Source organism: Oncorhynchus mykiss, chromosome 11, assembly GCF_013265735.2.
Source record: "Oncorhynchus mykiss isolate Arlee chromosome 11, USDA_OmykA_1.1, whole genome shotgun sequence".
NCBI lineage: Eukaryota > Metazoa > Chordata > Actinopteri > Salmoniformes > Salmonidae > Oncorhynchus > Oncorhynchus mykiss.
The window spans coordinates 46,586,885-46,611,747 of NC_048575.1; the positions used below are offsets into that span (position 1 = coordinate 46,586,885).

At 41.2% G+C, this 24,863-nt stretch overlaps 2 protein-coding genes and 1 long non-coding RNA gene across 13 annotated transcripts in view; 1 reads left to right on the top strand and 2 right to left on the bottom strand.

The window, feature by feature from the left end:
* Positions 1 to 5,291: 5,291 nt before the first annotated feature.
* Positions 5,292 to 13,957, bottom strand: gltpa (glycolipid transfer protein a). Its single transcript, XM_021621006.2, has 5 exons — positions 13,707 to 13,957; positions 8,769 to 8,827; positions 8,535 to 8,668; positions 7,999 to 8,149; positions 5,292 to 7,712 (listed from the first exon to the last, which is right to left on the bottom strand). The coding sequence occupies exons 1-5, from the start codon at positions 13,807 to 13,809 to the stop codon at positions 7,530 to 7,532; spliced, it is 630 nt and encodes a 209-aa protein (XP_021476681.1). The 5' UTR covers positions 13,810 to 13,957; the 3' UTR covers positions 5,292 to 7,529.
* A 1,451-nt stretch (positions 13,958 to 15,408) lies between these two features.
* LOC110535769 lies at positions 15,409 to 22,786 on the top strand. Of its 2 annotated transcripts, none has more exons than XR_005034641.1 (6): positions 15,409 to 15,598; positions 15,818 to 15,997; positions 21,748 to 21,896; positions 22,003 to 22,078; positions 22,192 to 22,359; positions 22,435 to 22,786. It is a non-coding gene; the product is annotated as an uncharacterized LOC110535769 (long non-coding RNA). The 2 variants fall into 2 exon arrangements; XR_002475306.2 differs by having other exon boundaries at positions 15,412 to 15,598; positions 15,818 to 16,040.
* A 445-nt stretch (positions 22,787 to 23,231) lies between these two features.
* LOC110535767 (ARF GTPase-activating protein GIT2) overlaps positions 23,232 to 24,863 on the bottom strand; it is a 35,427-nt gene continuing 33,795 nt past the window's right edge. For all 10 annotated transcript variants that reach the window (XM_036935566.1, XM_036935563.1, XM_036935561.1 and 7 more), the window contains one exon: positions 23,232 to 24,747. In XM_036935566.1, coding sequence (XP_036791461.1) covers positions 24,535 to 24,747 — 213 coding nt within the window. In that variant the 3' untranslated portion in view covers positions 23,232 to 24,534. The remainder of the gene's footprint in view (positions 24,748 to 24,863) is intronic.

Sequence of the window (24,863 nt, forward strand, 5' to 3'; positions counted from 1 at the left end):
CTATGGGCAAAATGTGTGTTCTGGTTGATCTTTTGGTTACTAAACATACACTACATGACCAAAGGTATGTGGACACCTGCTCGTCGAACATCTCATTCCAAAATCCTGGGCATTAATTTGGAGTTGGTCCGCCCTTTGCTGGTATTACAGCTTCCATTATTCTGGGAAGGCTTTCCATTTGGTGATGCTGCGAGGACCTGCTTCCATTCAGCCACAAGAGCATTAGTGAGGTTGGGCACTGATGTTGGAGCGATTAGGCCTGGCTCGCAGTCGGCGTTCCAATTCATCCCAAAGGTGTTCGATGGGGTTGAGGTCAGGGCTTTGTGCAGGCCAGTCAAGTTCTTCCACACCGATCTCGACAAACCATTTCTGTATGGACCTCGCTTTGTGCACGAGGGCATTGTGATGTTGAAACAGGAAAGGGCCTTCCCTAAACTGTTGTCACAATGTTGGAAGCACAGAATCGCCTAGAATGCCGTTGTATGCTGTAGTGTTAAGATTTCCCTTCACAGGAACTAATGGTCCTAGCCCGAACCATGAAAAACAGCTCCAGACCATTAATCCTCCTCCACCAAACTTTACAGTTAGCACTATGTATTCGGGCAGGTAAAGTTATCCTGGCATCCACCAAACACAGATTTGTCCGTCAGACTGTCAGATGTGAAGCGTGATTTATCACTCCAGAGAACGCATTTCCACTGCTCCAGAGTCCAATGGAAACCCATTTCATGAAGCTCCAGAAGACCAGTTCTTGTGCTGACATTGCTTCCAGAGGCAGTTTGGAACTCGGTAGTGAGTGTTGCAACCGAGGACAAACTATTTTTATGCTACATGCTTCAGCACTCGGCGGTCCTGTTCTGTGAGCTTGTGTGGCCTACCACTTTGCGGCTGAGCTGTTGTTGCTCCTAGACGTTTCCACTTCACAATAACAGCACTCACAGTTGACCGGGGAAGCTGTAGCAGGACAAACATTTTACGAACTGACTTGTTGGAAAGGTGGTATCCTCTCGGTATGGGCATTCTATTGCCAGTGTTTGTCTATGGAGATTGCATGGCGGTGTGCTTGATTTTATACACCTGTCAGCAATGGGTGTGGCTGATATAGCCGAATCCACTAATTTGAAGGGGTGTCCACATACTTTTGTATATATAGTGTCGCTTTGCACAAATCAAGCTGTATCCTGTTGGGGAATCATTGGAAACCCAAGTTAAGGTCTCCTGTCAGAATCAACCATACAGTTGCGGGCTGTGTCTGGCCTTTACTATGACAAATCCAGCAACATATTTTTGTTTCAGAGATACACATGCATGCACTTGCACACACACACAGACAAGCACGCACGCGCACACACAGACACACACACACAGAGAGAGACAGCAATGCTGTGTCATCATTCTGGATTCCCCAGGATGTAGTCACCTTGTCTAGGCATTCCTTTAACAGTGAGTTATACAGTACATCCTTGGTATCAACTACAAACATCATAAACTGTAGCATGTCCTTGGCTGTAGAATGTTCTCACTCTCTCTGACAGCACATGGGGTTGACATGTAAACTTCCTCCAAGAGGAGCAACACAAATAGAGAGACTGCAATCCAGTCAGGGAAAAGAGAGTGCCTCTAGTACACTCCAACAAATAGGATTATCAGACTTTACTGTGGAAGGTGAAAAGATGAAAGGATGAAGAGCGGCTTTCTTTGATAAACTCTCCAAACAGAGGGGTGACAAATGAACGAGTCATCCACCAGGCGTGTTTGAGACTACTCTGTTTGAGTTCAAACAAAGAATGAGTCCAGAACCAGGAGCTAATACTATTGTGTGTTCACACCAGTGGAAGCTGGCTTCAATTTAATGGTTCAATGCAGCCATTTTTATCTCAATATCAAAGAATTTCTGGGTAACAATGAAGTACCTTAAGGTGATCGTTTTCAATTAAAATGGTTAAAAAAATAACAAAAATGGCCTCTTAGCAGCTTCTTCAAGCAAGAATTATGCTAGGACTGTCTGGGAGTGGTCTGAGTGGGGATGGGAAAACTAAAAATGTGCTGTTATTGGCAAAGAAGCTTGTAACTCTCTTCTTATTGGTCTATTAACTAATTTACCGCATGGTGATGTCACCATGGAAGGCTAAGACTCCATCCAACAAAAACAGGCTGAACCTTCAGGCAGTCTTTTCAAACAGCTCTTACACTAAAAGGGGATCATTATAAATTGCACATATTCATATTATTATTCCAAACTCATAGTATGGAAATGTATATAAAACATAGGCAAATCAAGTTTTTGACTGCACTGGGCCTTTAAATCAGAGGACAGGCTAATTAATGCAATGGAACTGTGTCAAATACAAAATGTGTACCATTCCATTAATTTAATTCCAGCCACTACTATGAGCTGTCCTGCCTTCATCAGTCTCCACACATTCACACACTCCTCCAACATATTGGTAGTAGTAATGATTTATGATGACATGTCAGCTGGGTCAGACTGAGGATAACCATCCCCTTAGAGACACAGTGTGACTTCCTTAATCCTCCTCATGGATTTAGTGGATATGATCCAGACCACTGGGGAATGTCTGGGTGCAAATATGGTCGTGGGAAAATGGAGGTTAGCAAAAAAAAGTTCCACTATTGTTTCAACCACAGCCCCCGAACTCTACAATAGGTCACCTTGTCTAGGCATTCCTCTACAATTCATGTGGATGCATGCCTGACAGCAGAGGATATGTTCATAACCCCAATGTCTTAAAGCTACAATATGTCACTTTCGGGGGAATCTGAGCAAATTCACATGGAAATGTGAGTTGCAGATCTTTCATTCCCGTTGAAAGCAAGTCTAAGAAGCAGTAGATCTGTTCTATGTGTGCAATTTCTATGCTTCCCATTCTGAAGTTTCGTTTTAGTGTCTTTTACTTTCGGTTTTGAACAGCAGCTTTAAACAGCTGAATATACAAATATGTTTGGTTATGGAAATATATTTCACAGCGGGTTAGATGGTACAATGATTCTCTACACAATGACTGAAATTAGGCAAACTATTAGAATTTTAGCAACTAGGAAATGGCGGAGCGATTTAATTTAATTTTATATTTTTCCCTTTTTACTCAAATCTGAATAGAAAAATTAAAATAAAAAGCAATTAAAGATGCACTATGCAGAAATGGCTCTGTCATTTCCTGGTTGTAAAAATTATAATAAATCGCCTAATTTCAGTTTTTGTGACAAAACAAATAGTCATTGTGAAGAGAATCATTGTAGGCCTACCATCTAAACCACTATGACATATTTTTTCCATAACCAGAAAGATTGTATATTCAGCTGTTTGAAGATGGTGTACAAAACCGATTTTAAAAGACACAAAAACTTCAAAACGGAAAGCTCAGAAATAGCACACATAGAATGGCCACAATATGGTAGATACCTTCATAAAGTGTTCTTCAAATGCAGTTCTAAAAATATGAAATACATAGTTAAACACAAAATACTCTCTGTTGAAAATAGGAACCCTTAATGGGGTAAAACGTGTTCGTGCTTACCTTGTCCTGTAATCAATAGACCTTTTGTGCGGCGCAGTTTTTCTTTCTTAACGATAGGAAAAGTTCTAAAAAGTTTGTGGACAAAACATTTGGATCGACTTCCTCCCGATTTTAGTACCCTAGTTACTTCTTTCTTCAACTATTTTGAATAAATTGGTGATCTGATTTCGCGTGTAGCCTAGTCCAGTCACACACTGCTACAGCGGCATACCTCAGTCCTTTGCTTTCCATGTTCACGCATCCAACTCACCGCCCACCTAAACAAGGGGAGCTTTATTAAAAGTGTTTGTGTGGGGACTAACGGTACAGTGACTACTCTTAACGTCAGTCCCACAGGAGGACTTTTTTGTTTGTAAAACTATAAACATCTTTGTAGTGGAGTTTTTCCTAATTCCATTAATTGTCTATAATCACATGCAGTCTAAATCAGATAGGATACAATAATAACTCAGTCTGAAAACCACCAGAAAGTAACCCAGACGCACCCCAAGTGGATTATAAAACAACTTGACCTGTTTATTTTACCCATAAATGTATCTAACTGAACAAAAATATAAACGCAACATACAACAACTTCAAAGATTTCACTGAGTTACAGTCAATGTAATAAATTCATTTGCCAGCAGCATACTTTCCTGCATCCCACTTCCAGCTTGCTTTTGAAGCTAAACAGGGTTGGTCTCTGGATTGGAGACCAGAAACTGCTGGAGTGGTGTTGGAGGGCCAGTAGGAGGCACCCTTTCCTCTGGTCGAAAGAAAATATTGCAATGCCCTGTGTAGGGTGCTGTCTTTCAGATGGGATGTTAAACAGGTGTCCTGACTATCTGTGGTCTCTAAAGATCCCATGGCACTTATTGTAAGAGTATGGGTGTTAACCCCGGTGTCCTGGCTAAAGTCCGAATCTGGCCCTCATACCATCATGGTTACCTAATCATCCCCAGCTTACAATTGGCTCCTTCATCCCACCTCCTCTCCCTTGTAACTATTCCCCGGGTTGTTGCTTAAATGAGAACGGGTTCTCAGTCCTTACCTGGTAAGGTAAGGGTTAAATAAATAGAAAATAGAACCTTATCTATTGATTTCACATGACAGCGCAAGGGTGCAGCCATGGGAAGCCCACCCACTTGGAAGCCATGCCCACCCACTGGGGAGCCAGTCCCAGCCAATCAGAGTATTTTTGCCCACAAAAGGGTTTTATTACAGACATAAATACTCCTCAGCACCCCCCCCCAGAAGATAAAGAAGCCGGATGTGGAGGTCCTGGGCTGACGTGGCTACACGTGGTCTGCAGTTGTGAGGTCGGTTGGACATGCTGCCAAATTCTCTAAAACAACGTTGGTGGTGGCTTATTGTAGAGAAATTGTGTTGAGTGGCATTTTGTCTCCGGCACAAGGTGCACCTGTGTAATGAGCATGTTGTTCAATCATCTTTTTGATATGCCACACCTGTCAGGTGGATGGATTATCTTGGCAAAGGAGAAATGCTCCCTAACATGGATGTAAACAAACTTGTGCAAAACATTTGATAGAAATAAGCTTTTTGTGCAGATGGAAAATTTCTGGGATCTTTTATTTCAGCTCATGAAAGCAACACTTTACATGTTGCGCTTATAATATACTTTAAACCTAGGCTACCTCAAGAGGCAGCCATTCAGTAAATTTGCACTTTTGGATGAAGACAACTGAAGTGTGTGGCCATGCACCATTGAATTTCACAAAATACGCACACACATTCAGTCATAACAATGCACGATTCAATATGAAATTACAAACAATTGGTCATGGTTTATTGTGAAAATGAGTTTACAATATCAGTTGAAAATAATGTAAATTATCTTGCAGCATTAATGCACTGCAATTAAATGCTTTTCATCACACAAATGTTTTCAGAGTTAAATACATTTTCATAGCCAGAAAAGGAAAAACGGTTCAAATAAGCAATCAATTTTCAGTGTATTTAACGGTTAATTGAAATGTTCTATAATTCCACAAAGGCTTATGACATTGTTTGATGTCCAGGCAACCACACTAATTCCTATTGCATAGGGCATGGAGAGGGAAACATCTCACCAAAACATTCATTTTATAAGATTAAACTAGTTTATTCAGCAATGACAGAGTATGTCAATGTACAAACAAACTTACACAAAGATTATATTGATGCACATGAGATGGTATTAGGAAGAAATTCAGAATTGAAACGGAGGCATCCCAAGCTAAGATACATGACATGGCGCATGATGGAGCAAGACAAACTGTCTACAAGTGTTGTGTTCATTATAAACACACAGTAATAAAACATTTTGGAACCGTAATGAAAAACATGCATTTCTTCCGTTTGGTGCGTAATGAACATGACCCAACTCAAGAGGCAGCCATTCAGTAAATTTGCACTGTTGGATGAAGACAAAGACAGTGAGTTCACCACCTCCCCTGTGTCACTAGCAGAAGGCACAGTTAGATTAACAATATTAGAGGGCAATAGTCTATGGCTTGAATCACCCACTCCAATTACAAAGCACACTTCAAATAAACCTGGTTTACTATTCATATTGAACACGGAATCATGATTTTATTTCACAATTAAATCACATTTATTAAAACAGCCTAAAATTAAATGTTCCCATGGATTGATTTCAATGTCACTCATCAAGTAACGGTAATACAATATTTCCTAACAAAATGGCTTTATTTTTAACACAACACTTTAAGTCTCACTTATTTGAATCTTAAACCTATAAAACAAATCATCACTTTGACTTGAGTGTTTACTTTTGCAGGTTTATTGACGATATGAAAACCAGAGAGATTTAGTTGAGTTCAAAGATGTGATTACATAAAATGACATTTGTATGATTATATAAAGACACTAATCAATAACACAATATATTTAATAACACACAATTCCATTGATGTACCAATGGAATCAGCTCTTAGGATGGAGAATTAATAAAGAATAAATAAAAAAAAAAAAAAAAAAATGTATATTTACTGTCCTAGTGATACAGAGTTGCATTATCAAAGTCAGAAAATTCTAACATGTAAACAAATAAGAAATAGATTACATTTAAGTAGATAGAATCAATAAATCACATACCAGCAGGGTTTAAGGTTCATTAATATAAAATATAAATATTTGTATATAATTATTCAAATATGAGAAAATACATAATTATGAATTAAATATATTTTTGGTTTTGATATTCATTTACCACAATCCTCTAAACATTCTCAAAGTGCATAGGTTACTCATGTGATTGCAAACAATTACCAAATAGCAATTACTAATACAATTACTAATACAATCATTTCCTCTATCTCTACTGTTAGTAGTTTTAAAAGAGTACTATGGAACTGTCCGCTATGCGGTTGTGTATAATAAAATGAAACGTACCTACACAAAGTAATAATACCCAAGTAACTTGTGTAAGATTAATTTATAATTACGGTAATAAAAACATTAAAAATGTATTTCAGTGAAAATAAACTACAGTTGACTGAAATGTTTATCCATAAACTATACTTTCGACAGTCCAGAAGCATCTGCAGTTTTGGTCTATGAAACTGGGTCATGTTCATTGGGGCAAGAAATGGCAAATGGTTTAAAACGGTTTGCAGTGGAAAACAAAAATGATAATTTCTTATTGGACAAGTCCAGGTAGTTCCTCCCCATTTCAGTAAGTTTTCTTTGATTTTGTGCCTAGTGAACCTGATAACGATCAAACACCCATCGCCACTCGGGTCATATTGAAAGCTATTCCCTGTAAGAAAGTTTGAGGCTTTGAAAATAAGCCACAAAAAACAGTTGACAGAGAAATTAAGAGCAGCAAGCAAATGCACTCAAAGGAGATCTTAGAAAGAGCACAGACTGGATGTGTGACAACACCGGATCTAACACACACACACACACAAACCTGTAGGAAAGCATAGCAACTCTCACTGCTTGTAATTGTCCCAATGGGAGGGGCAGATCATTGGTTAGCTTGCGTGGTCACACGGTGTACTCTAGCTCGGCATTCATCTTGGTGTACATCTCATAGATGGCATCATTAGCAGCAGTAAAGTTGACTAGAAACTGTCGGATTTTGTCCAGGCAGTCCTCTTCCTTGACCTTCCGCCCCTTGGACAGTGCCTTCAGGAAATCTGCCTTGTAGGGAGCTGCAAACACGGCTGCCTTCAGTGGAAGACATTCAAGTAAAGTCAGTTCAAAATGCAGACTCGTCAGAACAATAAACAAAGGTTGCCTTTTAGATCTCAGTGAAGGTGACATCACTTGAATTATGGCCACTACTAGCACAACTAACTACCAATCGATTTATTTATTTTTTTAAATCTCTCATTATATATATATATATATATATATAAAAATATCAGCTACACTTGCACAGTTTAAATGGCAATGGAGAAGCTGCGTAATCAAGCAGTAATCCAAAGCAATCATGCTATGGTGAGACGCTTACCTTGAAGAGCTTCTGCACCAGCCAGCCATGGTACTTCTTCAGGGCCAACTCATAAGCTTTGGTGCAATTTACACGGATGAGGTCGGGGTTGTTTTCATCCTTCTCCCCATCCACCAGACTCTGCAGCAGGACCTGGATGAATCGGAGTCCCCTGGTCAATGAAGAACAAGGAAACAAACAAGTCACATAATCAGACAGACAATACAAAAACATGGACCAACATACAGTACCTCTACGTAGACAGACTCAAGGGGAACACATACATTTCAGGGAGAGCGCTTTATATTAAAGCAATTAGGTCCATCCCTTTATTATTATGAGCAGATATGAGGCTTTATAATGTCTTATAATAAGGATGATATACATATCCCTCTATTGAAGTTTCTACTGAATCAAAACGGCTGGTACTTATTAGAATCATTATGAGATGACACGCTCATGACAAGTCTTATAATGCATTATATCTGCATCATAATGCATTACAGCTGTAGGCATTAAGAACCGACTCAAGATCCAAAAGTAAAAAGTTGTCTGACCTCTTTAGCCACATAAGTGCCAGGGTGGCTCCCACTTTGGGCCAGTCTGCTCCATGCAGCTCCTTCTCTGCCTCCAGGATTTTTTGGAGTGTCTTGAACCTGCTAGGGTTGCTGTCAAAAACTGCTTTGATTGTCTAAACAGGGATAGTACAGTAACAGAGTTTGTTTCCATATGGATCTAAGGTTACCAGTTTGAACTTTGACCGTATTAAAATGTTGCTGTAGGCTACTTACCGTGATGTTCCCTACAATGTCTGCTTTAATTGGAGCAAAAACAGTAGAGCCAAGGCAGTCTGTCGAGAGACGTAAAAATACCATGTTTGCCCATACTGGAGAAATAACATCCTCCACAATTCACATGTCAGCTTTGTCTACATTCCCAAGAGCTAGGATAATACAGGAGAGAGGGATACAATTAGCATTATTGCAAAACTATTTTGCTGAAACTTCTTTGTAACTATGAGTAAGACATGAATCCATTTTTTTTGTCAAAAAGCCACCCATGGACATCCCACACCAATCCCAACAACAGGCTGCAGTATCTCTATGTCTGATGAGTAGTATGGAGCTGCGGCTCAAAGTATTGTTTCTTCATCCTATGTAATGTATTCAGTGATGGGTTCTCCCCCCTTACTGTTCAGAGAAATTAGTTATTGAAGTTGTTAGGTTCATGTCCCATCCTGCATCCTGATATTACCAGGTTCTGACAACTGCAAGTAACATCATGGAGTTAAACAATCCAAGGCCTCCCGAGTGGCGCAGCAGTCTAAGGCGTTACTACAGACCCGGGTCCATTCCTGGGCTGTGGTACAACCGGCCGTGTCCGGGTGTCCCATAGGACGGCGCACAATTGGCCCAGCTTCGTCCGGGTTAGCGGAGGGTTTGGACTGTGGAGGAGGGCTTTACTTGGGTCATCGCGCTCTAGCGATTCCTTGTGGCAGGCCGGGTGCCTGCAGGCTGACCCTGGTCACCAGTTGAACAGTGTTTCCTCCGACACATTGGTGCTACTGGCTTCCGGGTTAAGCTGACGGTGTTAACCTCTCTGTGAAATGTGGGACGGTAGCGTCCCACCTCGCCAACAGCCCGTGAAAGTGCAGGGCGCCAAATTCAAAACAAAAATCTCATAATTAAAATTCCTCAAGCATACAAGTACATATTTATATCCAAAAATCTCATTTTACATTGGCGTGTTATGTTCAGTAGTTCCAAAACATACAGTGATTTTGCAGAGAGCCACATCGATTTACAGAAATACTCATAAACATTGATAAGAGATACAACTATTATACATGGAACTTTAGATAAACTTCTCAGTGCAACCGCTGTGTCCGATTTTTGTAAAAACTTTACGGAAAGAGCATACCATGCAATAATCTGAGTACAGCGCTTAGAGCCCAAACAAGCCATAAAGATATCCGCCATGTTGTGGAGTCAACATTAGTCAGAAATAGCATTATAAATATTCACTTACCTTTGATGATCTTCATCAGAATGCACTCCCAGGAATCCCAGTTCCACAATAAATGTTTGATTTGTTCAATAAAGTTCATTATTTATGTCCAAACACCTCTTTTTGTTAGCGCGTTTGGTAAACAAATCCAAACTCAGACGCGCGTGCAAGTCCAGCGGAAAGGTCGGACGAAAAGTCCAAAAAGTTACGTTACACTCCGTAGAAACATGTCAAATGATGTATAGAATCAATCTTTAGGATGTTTTTATCATAAATCTTCAATAATGTTCCAACCGGAGAATTCCTTTGTCTGTAGAAAAGCAATGGAACGAGAGGTAACGCTCACATGAACGCGCGTCACGAGCCCATGGCACTCTGCCAGACACCTGGCTCAATCCCCACTCCTTCAGCCCCCCTTCACAGTAGAAGCCTGAAACAAGGTTCTAAAGACAGTTGACATCTAGTGGAAGCCTTAGGAAGTGCAAAATGACCCTACAGACACTGTATATTGGAATGACAATGAGTTGAAAAACTACAAACCTCAGATTTCCCACTTCCTGGTTGGATTTTTCTCAGGTTTTCATCTGCCATATGAGTTATGTTATACTCACAGACATCATTCAAACAGTTTTAGAAACTTTAGAGTGTTTTCTATCCAAATATACTAATTATATGCATCTTCTAGCTATTATGGCTGAGTAGCAGGCAGTTTACTCTGGGCACCTTATTCATCCAAGCTACTCAATACTGCCCTCCAGTCACCAAGAAGTTAAGGAGCGCGGTTGGTGGGTCATGCTTCAGAGGATGCATGACTCTGACTTCACCTCTACTGAGCCCGTTGGGGAGTTGCAGCGATGAGACAAGATCAAAAATTGGGGAGAAAAAGGTGGGTGAAAATACAACAAAAAAATTATACAATTTAGGACACTTAAACATGGTGTAAAAATGCTAATATAGGTACAATTTATTTGCATTGGATTTGTGCCACAATTGCTTAAAAGTTAGCAGTTGAAACAGTGACCAACAAAACCAAAGCACGGGTGGCTGTCATACTTTGTCAATAGATTGCTTACAGGGTAAGAAAATTAATGTAATTTGGGTGAACTATTCCTTTAACATTGAAGGGAGGGGGGGGGGGGGATTCAAACTTGTGGTCAGAACTTGGTAATATCAAGATGTAGGATGGAACATGAGCCTAACAACTTCAATAACATTTCTCTGAAATATGGAAAATAAACCACCAAATTCACTGGGAATACATTACATAGGATGAAGGAACAAAAAAATACTCTGAGGGGAAGCTCCATACTATATACTTGTTTTTGGGGTGGGATTGGTGTGGGGTGTGTGAGGGGTCCGTGGGTAGCTTTTGACCACTCCTCTGGATTCCTTGTGTCAAATTTTTTTACATTTAAGTTTGGTCCAATTGAGATGTTTGTTACTATATTTGAATATTATATGAATCCTATACATTAAAATTGTCAATTTGGATGCAATCATTTAGATCAAATTATATTTCAACAAAATGACCTTCTGTTTCTAATAACGTACATCATTTCAGAACAATCTGAGATGGTGGGTGTGCTTTTTGAGGTGGAACGAGAGCGAGAGAGAATGAGAGCGAGAGAGAAAGAGACAGGACTACCTGTGGCCTGAATGGCTCACGTCCCTTGAAGATTAACAAAGCAGCCTAATAAACCCCTACGCTCTGTCAAATACTTTTGAGAGGCATACGTTGGAAAAACAAAGCCTTTTCATTAGAACTAGAAAAACACAGGGTTGAGACAAACAGAGAACAGCATTCTGAGCTGCAACATGATCATGTACTTGAATGCTTTTGATACAAAATGGTAGGTCGACAGCAAACTCTTATTGAACTTGAAAATCAACAAAATGCTAAATAATTCACTCTGCTCAGAGCACCTGACAGATTTCTGAAAGCACCAGAGAGACTCATAAAACTTTAAGTAGGTCCTAGTATCGTGCCAAATCCAAATGGGTCTAATCCAATGCATCCCATCATTGGCCCTAGGCCTATCTATGCAACCGGAAAAGGAAATATATCCTCACATCCTCGGTCTCTTTGATCCCTGGCGAGACCTCGAACAGGACCAACATTTTGCCCCAAATTTTCAAACAGTTTTTTCTTCTTCATAGCAAGGTATAGGCTAGTTCTGTATAGTAACCTAGATATGTGCATTCAGTTTAAAGACCTCCAACAGTTTGTAACAATGCATTTCTTCACTTGGCAAAATCTCCCAATAGATAAGGCTAAACAACTTTCCCCAGGCCATTGACATAACTACATAAAAGGGGGCCAGGCTGTTCATTTGGGGTAGCCCAGTGGACGACATACATTCCGACAACACACGGCTTAAAGTGGAGTACAACTGACAACCGTTAGCCCTCAGTTCCAGAAGGCTACCCATTGTGCAAGTGGTAAAGGTATCTTCTCTAGTTACAGAGAAGCCCCACCTTTGTCCTTATCATTTAGAGAGAGACATGAATCCATTGATCCTGAATGTTATTCATTCATGACTACCACCAAAGATGCCCATCTCTCATTTTCCACCCCATACAAACGAAAACCTTTTTCTCTCTCTCTCTCTCTCTCTCTCTCTCTCTCTCAATTGCTTCCACATAATGCTTTTGTGCAGTTGCTTTGGGAGGTCCAGGCTACGTGATGAAAGCAGAGATCATCAATTGTATTGTCGATGAATCCTAACACCAGGTGTAAACATACAACTGAGTTAAAGGTTGGTGGAAAAACAAAGAGAAGATCCTATCCTAGGCATATCCTCCAAAGAAATGTGAAATTCCAACATTATACACACTAGTCACAAATCAATGTAGCAGTTATGTATAATTGAGTTGTGACTGATTATATCATGACAAAATTAATTACAGCATTTTTTTTTTAAGAACACAAAATAAACCATACAAACACTTATCCAGTTTCTTGAGTTGATCAAATGGAAAGTTATCTAAGAAATTATTAGGTCAGTTGGATCAATGACAACGAAATGGAAAGATGTTAATATCAACACCAGACTTCGGTGTTTTCAGAGGTTTCACCTGCCTAATTCAATAGCGTATCTTTGGCATACAGGATGAAGCCACACAATGATGCCCGGTGGGCTACACAGTCAGTGAATGGCCAAGGGGAACTCAACACCGTGCTAATCAATTTTAACAACTTCAAATCGAGGCCAGTGAATTAAATTATTAATGCAAAAGGTTTGTTGACTGCTTGATAAAGAGACATACGATCCCAAAAAAAGATTGTCCCTTATGGCATTTAATTGCTTGGGATTGACAGAGGTGTTTTGACAGATTGCTTCTCACATTCTGAAATCCCAAAAGCAAACTACCCCACAGGCAAATCAGACTATGAAGTTAATTTAAGTCCGTATTCTACACATATGAATACTTCTCCTCACTCCTGGCATTGTCAGGTCAATCAAATGTTGATAACTCTACCCTTGCAGGCATACAACATATTCAGAGAAAAGCAATTTGCTTATGACAAGCTGATGGCTAGCCACAAGAGTATGATCATAAAATTGTCTTTATCCATAATGGGCTGTATTAAATGGTGTGGCTTAACGGACAATAGGTTGTTTGTTGCAACAAAATAGCGAGCAATTTGGATGGTAGTCTATGCACATACTGTGGCTAGAATTCATGTAGCAAGCTCAAATCATAGTTTGCAAGCTACTTACCAAAGAATGGCGGAAGATATGACACCGACTCCAAGAATGATCTAGTTTCCACTTGTTTATCGGCTGGAAGCTGTTTAAATTGGTGCTCCATAAGAAGAGCCATCGTGAACACTACACACAATATCTCTGACAATAACCGCGACCAGTGAAGTGATTTGTAAAACCCGGAACTGCCACCGAAGTGAGTTTGTGAGCCTCTCCAACAGTGCACGCCCCTTTCTGGTCTGAAAGCTGCCTGGGAAGAGCAGAAGCTGACTCAGAATGCTCATTTAAATAGATGGGAAGTAGTGCATCGATCAAGTGAAAAATGAGGGTTAAAACCCTACATGGAATTGTGCATAGGTATCTATCCGACAGCAGAACGTCTCAACATGTAGGACATTATGTAATAGTAGCCTATGCAACTTGTAAAAGCTGCCTTTTTAAATGCTGAATTGGTCAGGGAGCTGGCTACTTTTTAGTGAGGGACATCATTATACGGTCAAGTGGATTATATCCCGTGGTGTAATCATTAGCCAAACAGTTGCAACTAAAACAAGAGTTTCTATTGGACACATTCATATAGTTTCCTCCCAGTTTCGTTCCGTTTAAGAAAGGTTTTGCATCAGAATCGGCGTAATGAATATGCCCCTATTGTTTGCTGCTTTGGTGTCAGTAGATGGATGATGCTCACTCATGTGGTCATTGAAAAGGACTTGTGAAAGTGATGTAGGTATTCCTGCAACTGTCTAGTGATCAACAATACAATTAGAATAAAATTAGCATACTATATTCAAATGTAACATTGTGCACTGCTAGACGTTTCGCAGAGAAAGGAAGATAAAACCTTGTAATTCTGGTCTAATTCCTTGATATAGCAGATACAGATGACAAAGGCCTAGAATTATCTGTTCTCCATTAAATATTTAGCTATATATAAATAATTCATCAGACAATTATGTCTCCACTTTAGGCCTACTCCTGGTGTGCTTCTTTATGCAATGTGGAATCACAACTAGGTGACAGTGGGCCAAGAACGGATTTGCATACAATTGCTGCAGGAAATGTACTCCCGCAAATTCTGAGGGTTACCTCTACCCAGGTCACTGCGACTGTCAGTCCAACACCTTACCTGCTATGCAAAGACGTCTTGACAAGGCCGCTAGGTGTTGTACTTATAGGTGTATACACACAACCCCTGTCTTCAGAAAGCTCGTCCCGTCCCAGATTTCACTCTAACAAGTCCCTTGATCTTGCGCCTACGTTGGGATATGCTGTCGAAGACTACCCAGGTACGTTTCTCACACTGAGCGCTTAGAAGACATCGATGTCTGTTGGGTCATCCCTCTTCTAACACCAATGTAGCGAAGTCAGAGGGCACATTGAACCACATACATAATAGAACTGTCACCCAACTGTTAGCCGTTACGGAGAGATCTGAACACTCATGGTGAGGTCGCTAGGTGTTTGGTTAGAGTCGCTACAGTAGCATACAGTATGTTGCACTGGCCAATATGAAGGCATGCGCTGTTCCTTTCGCTGATTTGTCCCAATCAGGGAAACCACCTACCCATTACCTCACCAATCAATCAATCAGCAAATTCACTAGTTTCAGTTGTTGGCAAAATTCAATACCACCAGCTGGTCTAATGATAAAACGCTGAATTAAAATCATGGATTTGGGTTGAAGTGCTGCGTGTATGCTTGGCATACATTCATCAATTGCCAATCATTTACAACGCCATTCTCGTTGCGCTGTTTGACCCTTGTGATGCGCCATAGTGTAACTAGGAAGAGAATTTGTTACTAAGTGAAACGGGAAGAGAAAGAAATGCAAGGATGTTCTCCAGTTGCAATCCAACATAGCTAGCTAATTTAAATGAAATTATATTTTGGAGAAGGAACGTAGACCGGTAAGCAATGTTATTCAACAGTATCTCTGTAAATACAAATGCGAATTTTACGCTAGCTAACGTTTGCTACGACTTGATAATGTTTTGCTAGTGTCATGATACGTCATGATATTTTGAATCTACGTTAGCTAAATTAGCAAACGTTAATAACCTAGCCAGTAACGGCTTTGTCCATTGCGATTGTCTTTAACAGCAGCAGTTTTGTCTGTTTCTAAATAGCTAACTGAATAGGTGAGTTTTTCAATCTGGATCAATGGCTCTACCAACCCTCTCTGCCCACATTGGCCGAGTCGAGTTCGTTCCTTGGAAAGCCAGATGGTGCGGCAGGGGGAACAGGAGGCACGTTGGCGGCAACACTGGGAGCTGCACTCAATGCACTAAAGGCAACAACAGAACATTGTAAGCAGGCACACTGGAGTTCTCGTCAATCATACCAGCCGAGGTAGGCTAGTTAACAACGCAACTGCATTTTCTGGCCACTGTTTCGTTGATACTCTTGAAAATTATTCAGCCCCCTTAAATTCATACTTTGTAGCGCCACCTTTTGCTGCGATTACAGCTGTAAGTCGCTTGGGGTATGTCTCTATCAGTTTTGCAGATCGAGAGACTGAAATTTTTCCCCATTCCTCCTTGCAAAACAGCTCGAGCTCAGTGAGGTTGGATGGAGAGCATTTGTGAACAGCAGTTTTTAGTTCTTTCCACAGATTCTCGATTGGATTCAGGTCTGGACTTTGACTTGGCCATTCTAACACCTGGATATGTTTATTTTTGAATCCATTCCATTGTAGATTTTGCTTTATGTTTTGGATCATTGTCTTGTTGGAAGACAAATCTCCGTCCCAGTCTCAGGTCTTTTGCAGACTCCATCAGGTTCTCTTCCAGAATGGTCCTGTATTTGGCTCCATCCATCTTCCCATCAATTTTAACCATCTTCCCTGTCCCTGCTGAAGAAAAGCAGGCCCAAACCATGATGCTGCCACCACCATGTTTGACAGTGGGGATGGTGGGTTCAGCTGTGTTGCTTTTACGCCAAACATAACATTTTGCATTGTTGCCAAAAAGTTCAATTTTGGTTTCATCTGACCAGAGCACCTTCTTCCACATGTTTGGTGTGTCTCCCAGGTGGCTTGTGGCAAACTTTAAACAACACTTTTTATGGATATCTTTAAGAAATGGCTTTCTTCTTGCCACTCTTCCATAAAGGCCAGATTTGTGCAATATACGACTGATTGTTGTCCTATGGACAGAGTCTCCCACCTCAGCTGTAGATCTCTGCAGTTCATCCAGAGTGATCATGGGCCTCTTGGCTGCATCTCTGATCAGTCTTCTCCTTGTATGAGCTGAAAGTTTAGAGGGACGGCCAGGTCTTGGTAGATTTGCAGTGGTCTGATACTCCTTCCATTTCAATATTATCGCTTGCACAGTGCTCCTTGGGATGTTTAAAGCTTGGGAAATCTTTTTGTATCCAAATCCGGCTTTAAACTTCTTCACTTCTTCTGCGCTTTTAACGGACCTCTGAGACTATCACAGTGCAGGTGCATTTATACGGAGACTTGATTACACACAGGTGGATTGTATTTATCATCATTAGTCATTTAGGTCAACATTGGATCATTCAGAGATCCTCACTGAACTTCTGGAGAGAGTTTGCTGCACTGAAAGTAAAGGGGCTGAATAATTTTGCACGCCTAATTTTTCCGTTTTTGATTTGTTAAAAAAGTTTGAAATATCCAATAAATGTCGTTCCACTTCATGATTGTGTCCCACTTGTTGTTGATTCTTCACCAAAAAATACAGTTTTATATCTTTATGTTTGAAGCCAGAAATGTGGCAAAAGGTCGCAAAGTTCAAGGGGGCCGAATACTTTCGCAAGGCACTGTATGTGTATATATATATATATATATACACGTTGGAAGTTTACATACACTTAGGTTGGAGTCATTAAAACTGTTTTTTCAACCACTCCACAAATTTGGCTGATTTCTTTTTGCTTGACATCATGGGGAAATCAAAAGAAATCAGCAATTTGGTTGAAAAACAAGTTTTAATGACTACAACCTAAGTGTATGTAAACTTCTGACATCAACTGTGTGTGTGTGTGTATATATATATATACATAACACACACACACACGTATATGTATATATATGGGGTGTCAGGTAGCCTAGTGTTTAGAGCATTGGACTAGTAACCGAAAGGTTGCAAGATCGAATCCCGGAGCTGACAATGTAAAACCTGTCGTTCAGGGGCAGAACAAGGTAGTTAACCCACTGTTCCTAGGCCGTCATTGAAAATAAGAATTTGTTCTTAAATTACTTGCCTAGTTAAATAAATAATATATATATACACACACACACACACACACACAGTTGAAGTCAAAAGTTTGCATACACCATAGCCAAATACATTTAAACTCAGTTTTTCACAATTCCTGACATTTAATCCTAGTAGAAATTCCCTGTCTTAGGTTAGTTAGGATCACCACTTTATTTTAAGAATGTGAAATGTTAGAAGGAATGGTTTATTTAAACTTTTATTTCTTTCATCACATTCCCAGTGGGTCAGAAGTTTACATACACTCAATTAGTATTTGGTAGTATTGCCTTTTTTTTGGGTAGCCTTCCATAAGCCTCCCACAATTAGTTGGGTGAATTTTGGCCCATTCCTTCTGACAGAGTTGGTGTATCTGAGTCAGGTTTGTAGGCCTTCTTGCTCGCACACTTTTTCAGTTCTGCCCACAAATTTTCTATAGGATTGAGGTCAGGGCTTTGTGATGGCCACTCCAATACCTTGACTTTGATGTCCTTAAGCTATTTTGCCATAACTTTGGAAGTATGCTTGGGGTCATTGTCCGTTTGGATGAATCATTTGCGACCAAGCTTTAACTTTAACTGATGTCTTGAGATGTTGCTTCAATATATCCGCATAATTGTCCTCCCTCATGATGCCATCTATTTTGTGAAGTGTACCAGTCCCTCCTGCAGCAAAGCACCCCCACAACATGAAGCTGCCACCCCTGTGCTTCATGGTTGAGATGGTGTTCTTCGGCTTGCAAGCATCACCCTTTTTCCTCCAACCATAACGATGGTCATTATGGCCAAACATTTTTTGTTTGTTTCATCAGACGAGAGGACATTTCTCCAAAAAGTACAATCTTTGTCCCCATGTGCAGTTGCAAACCGTAGTCTGGCTTTTTTATGGCGGTTTTGGAGCAGTGGCTTCTTCCTTGCTGAGCAGCCTTTCAGGTAAATGTCGATACAGGACTCATTTTACTGTGGATATAGATACTTTTGTACCTGTTTCCTCCAGAATCTTAACAAGGTAATTTGCTGTTCTGGGATTGATTTGCACTTTTCGCACCAAAGTACGTTCATCTCTAGGAGACGGAACACGTCTCCTTCCTGAGCGGTATGATGGCTGCGTGGTCCCATGGTGTTTATTCCTGTGTACTATTGTTTGTACAGATGAACGTGGTACCTTCAGGCATTTGGAAATTGCTCCCAAGGATGAACCAGACTTGTGGAGGTCTACAATTGTTTTTTCTTAGGTCTTGGCTGATATCTTTTGATTTTCCCATGATGTCAAGCAAAGAGGCACTGAGTTTGAAGGTAGTCCTTGAAATACATCCACAGGTACACCTCCAATTGACTCAAATGATGTCAATTAGCCTATCAGAAGCTTCTAAAGCCATCATCATTTTCTGGAATTTTCCAAGCTGTTTAAAGGCACAGTCAACTTAGTGTATGTAAACTTCTGACCCACTGGAATTGTGATACAGTGGATGATAAGTGAAATAATATGTCTATAAACAATTGTTGGAAAAATTACTTGCGTCATGCACAAGGTAGATGTCCTAACCAAATATATATATATATATATATATATATATATATATATATATATATATATATATATATATATATATATACTGCTATATATAACACTTAAACAACTGTCCACTTAGGAAGCAACACTGATTGACAATACATTTCACATGCTGTTGTGCAAATGGAATAGACAACAGGTGTAAATTATAGGCAATTAGCAAGACACCCCCAATAAAGGAGTGGTTCTGCAGGTGGTGACCACAGACCACTTCTCAGTTCCTATGCTTCCTGGCTGATGTTTTGGTCACTTTTGAATGCTGGCGGTGCTTTCACTCTAGTGGTAGCATGAGACGGAGTCTACAACCCACACAAGTGGCTCAGGTAGTGCAGCTCATCCAGGATGGCACATCAATGCGAGCTGTGGCAAGAAGGTTTGCTGTGTCTGTCAGCATAGTGTCCAGAGCATGGAGGCGCTACAAGGAGACGTGGAGGAGGCCGTAGGAGGGCAACAACCCAGCAGCAGGACCGCTACCTCCGCCTTTGTGCAAGGAGGAGCAGGAGGAGCACTGCCAGAGCCCTGCAAAATGACCTCCAGCAGGCCACAAATGTGCATGTGTCTGCTCAAACGGTCAGAAACAGACTCCATGAGGGTGGTATGAGGGCCCGACGTCCACAGGTGGGGGTTGTGCTTACAGCCCAACACCGTGCAGAACGTTTGGCATTTGCCAGAGAACACCAAGATTGGCAAATTTGCCACTGGCGCCCTGTGCTCTTCACAGATTAAAGCAGGTTCACACTGAGCACATGTGACAGACGTGACAGAGTCTGGAGACGCCGTGGAGAATGTTCTGCTGCCTGCAACATCCTCCAGCATGACCGGTTTGGCGGTGGGTCAGTCATGGTGTGGGGTGGCATTTCTTTGGGGGGCCGTACAGCCCTCTATGTGCTCGCCAGAGGTAGCCTGACTGCCATTAGGTACCGAGATGAGATCCTCAGACCCCTTGTGAGACCATATGCTGGTGCGGTTGGCCCTGGGTTCCTCCTAATGCAAGACTATGCTAGACCTCATGTGGCTGGAGTGTGTCAGCAGTTCCTGCAAGAGGAAGGCATTGATGCTATGGACTGGCCCGCCCGTTCCCCAGACCTGAATCCAAGTGAGCACATCTGGGACATCATGTCTCGCTCCATCCACCAATGCCACGTTGCACCACAGACTGTCCAGGACTTGGCAGATGCTTTAGTCCAGGTCTGGGAGGAGATCCCTCAGGAGACCATCCACCACCTCATCAGGAGCATGCCCAGGCGTTGTAGGGAGGTCATACAGGCACGTGGAGGCCACACACTACTGAGCCTCATTTTGACTGGTTTTAAGGACATTACATCAGTTGGATCAGCCTGTAGTGTGGTTTTCCCACTTTAATTTTGAGTGTGACTCCAAATCCAGACCTCCATGGGTTGATAAATTTGATTTCCATTGATCAGTTTTGTGATTTTGTTGTCAGCACATTCAACTATGTAAAGAAAAAAGTATTTAATAGGAATATTTCATTCATTCAGATTTAGGATGTGTTATTTTAGTGTTCCCTTTATTCTTTTGAGCAGTATGTATGTATGTATATATGTATGTATATATATATATATATATATATATGTATATATGTGTATATATACATATATATACATATATACATATATATATATATATCTATATATATATATATATATATATATAGATACATATATATATATATATATATATATATCTATATATATATATATATATATAGATGAAGTTGGAAGTTTACATACACCTTAGCCAAATACATTTTAACTCAGTTAAGAAGCGAAGGAGTCCACACTTTGGCAGCTATTTATTAAATAACTAACAAAGTATAAAACTACAAAGGAAACTAACCTGTGATGTGTGAAAGTAGGCATGTGAGGGGTGTAATGGAGATATAGGTCAAATGTGTTGAAGGGTGCTCCTAATCCTTAAACAATCAACCAGATCACAAAACAAAATGGTGCTTATGGAGAGAGCCAGGACTGGGCACCAGGAACTTTTATATCCTCGATGAGCCCAAACCCATGTGCAACTTGTCACCTTAACGACCCAATCAGCTCCACCTGTTCCCGATCTGCGAAGAAGACGAGTCAAGTGACACAAGCCTCATTTGGGGCTATCGCACTGTCCAACTAAGAGAGCCCAGGAGGAGCTTGCATGTCCCCCTTGTTTTTTTTAACTGCATGTGAATTGACACAATGGGATCATCCCCTTTCACCAAAGTGACCTCTGCTTGAAATGTCTGTGTTGTCCACCAGGAGGCGGACTGCAGACTCCTGCCAGACCTGTTGTAGTAGGAGCAAGGGGGAGGGCGGTGGGGGGTGGCGGACGTCGCCTGGAAGAAGATGTCATCGAGGAATAGCTGCAGTTGGAGAGGCGGTGGGAGGCTGTTTGCTGTCCTGTACAGGTTAGTAGTATCACCACTTATGACTCCCACTGCCAGTCTAGGTCTTACTTGAGGGTGGAGATCTGCATTTGTGTTGCAAAGTTAATTGAATGTCTTGTCCTGTCAGGGAGAAGTCCCAGCGTGTTTGGGAGAAGTGGGAGGCAGAGAAGGAGAGGAGAGCCAGGGAGAGGCTCATTCAGGAGGTGAGTGGACTTGAGGGGAGGGCATGTGCAACACACGAAGGAGTGCCAAGCTTGTGTCTTTGTAGTGACAGCAGACGAGAGAATCCCAGCTCTCTCCCTTTGCTCCCTGAAAGGCTCTTGCAGATGGAGCTCAAGATGCAGGAGAACCGTCAGGCTCAGGATGAGTCTCTGAGGAGGCGGGGGGAGGGCTGATCCAGGAGCTGGAGAGGCAGACCAGACGCCGAGAGGGTGGAGGAAGAGGGTCAAAGGACGGCGAACAGGAACAGCCTGTGTTGACTGGGGTCAGTTGTTGGCCTGGGTTAGATTGAGTGGAGGGAGGCCCAATGATGTGGCTCATTGTTCTCTCTCCCCTGCAGGTGTCGCAGGTGAAGGAGAGGGATGCCCTAAGGCTGCAGGAGGATGAACAGAGGCTGGAGACTCATAGGATGGCCCAGCAGAGCTACCAGGACAAGTACTGATCCAGGGTCCAGTTCATTAGGGCAAGCAAAGCCAACGTTTTTACCTGGTAGCTAAACAGATGACAATCAATTTGGCAAATATACACACCCCTCTGTATGTATTTGGAGATAAAAATGGCTAATTTCTAAATAGTAAATCAGATATGCATGAAAATACCTTAAGACAACAGTACAGAATGTCACCTTTTATTTTGACACATTTGATCTTAAATCCAAAATGCTGGAGTATAGAGCCACATCTAGCATCACTGTCCAAATGCATACAGAGTGGGATGTAAGCCTATTGCAGTTGATTTGCATTGCTATTTCTTACCATTTTTTTTGTTAATTGCTAAAGCAATTGATTAGTTTTGTCCCCTGTATATACTCTTGCCTTCCTCCGCTCATAGATTTGTAGCAGACCTCGATCAGCCTGGACGTGAGGCCAAAAGACACAATCATGTTTTCATACAAATAATTATTCTTAATGGGTTTAAAATGTGTCAAGTATTCCTACACCATGCTTATATCAGCTGCTGCATGTGGTGGTTGTAAAGTGTTACATATTTAGCAAACTGGTTGAAGGGTGTTGTAATCTTGGTGTGGGTTTATGTTTGTAGGTTTTTCATGAACTAAAATCATATTTTCCTTTCTTTGCACATCACAATAGTCCATAAGGTTGTACAGTACGTGGCCAAATACGACATGGCACGAGGTTACAATTATAAATTAAGTTTATTTAAAAAAATAAGGATTCCCCTCCCACTGTAGCTATGATTACTGCACAACTGACACATTGTTTGAAGTCCATTCAGAACAAGAGTCAAACACAGAGGGACATTTCCTTGATTACATTTCAAGTACAACACAGCTCTGAACCATCTGCTGACGGCAACCATGCACTTGCAGAATTGTAGTGGAGATATCTACAATCCTATCCAATTAGTTGCACATGTCAAAGCTAGCAGCATTACAGAACGGAGCACAAAAACACATGGAAGAGTTCAAATGATTATTTGCGCTGCAAATCTATCCACTGTCACAGCACTAACACTGTTCTAGCACAAGACTGTGTCTAGCATCTTAGCTTATAAATAAAACATTCACTAGAACTCAATACAAGTAGTACAACATATTGCTGGTGAAGAGCATAATTTGCCCCCCTGAACAAGCATTGAAATGCAATAATAGGCATAGATGGTTCTAGTAGATGCATTTTGAAATGAAAGCAATTACACTTGGATGGGGGAGACATGGACATTGCAGGGATACAAAAATGTGCACAGATGAGTGATGGTTCGACAGATCCAAATCTCCCAACATTCCTCCCTACGCTTGCTGGAATTGTATTAAATGGTATATTAGAATCCCATAGTTATTTATGTAGCTCCAAGGTGTGTAAAGTTTATACACTTATGGCTTATTCATAGCTTTCGCAACATCCTTAACCATGTGGAATACTATGCTGGATCACATTAAATCTGCTTACAGGACGCATTTGGCCTGGAGGCCGCCAGTTTGAGATCCCTGGTTCCAACAAGGAGCATCAAAGTGGATGAGAGGCCTTTCTAAGGAGGGTATAGGTGTTGGGGAGTTTTTAAAAAATTACCAAAAACATGGCTTCATTGGTGTGGGAAATACTGTGTCTGGAAGTATGTAGAACCACAAAACTGCATATTAGCGACAAAGGATCTCCTGGGAACGCCCAATCATCTTGTCAGTATTTGGCTGTACTGTAGATTCCTGTTGTAGCTCAAGACAAAAACAGCTTCTCCCTTCCAGTTAGTAGAGCTACGGATGATTTCCCATAGCTGTTCAGTCTTTTTGTCCCAATATTTATACTCTCATTTTGTAAATAAATAAATTACATGCAAATATCAACAACACTGATTTAAAAAACGACCACAGTAAAACAATGTTTGTTTTTTTCTAACCAGAAGTTAAAGGATGAGAACAATACATTAACAAAATGGAGACGTTACAGGGTATCTAAAAGCCCTGCGACGGTGGTCATGATGGTCAGTTGCTGTTCTCCTTGGTGGTGATGGTGACAAGCTGCTTGGCAGCTTTGGCAATGTCATAGGCACACTGGATAACCTGCTGGGTGACCAGCTGCATGTCGGGCCCTGGGCCTTCCTCAGGGGGCGCTGCCTTCCGACACTCACCCTGGAGCCGAAAGGAGCTAGACGTCAACAGGCGCAGGGGGCCTCTCACCATCTCTGAATGGGGTCTCTGGAAAGCACAAGGTAAGGTGAGATGAGGTTAAACGCATCATGCGACTATGAGCTGGGTTGTGTTCATTAGGCATCAAACAGAAGAGAAAGTTACTTTACAAAACATTTTTAAAT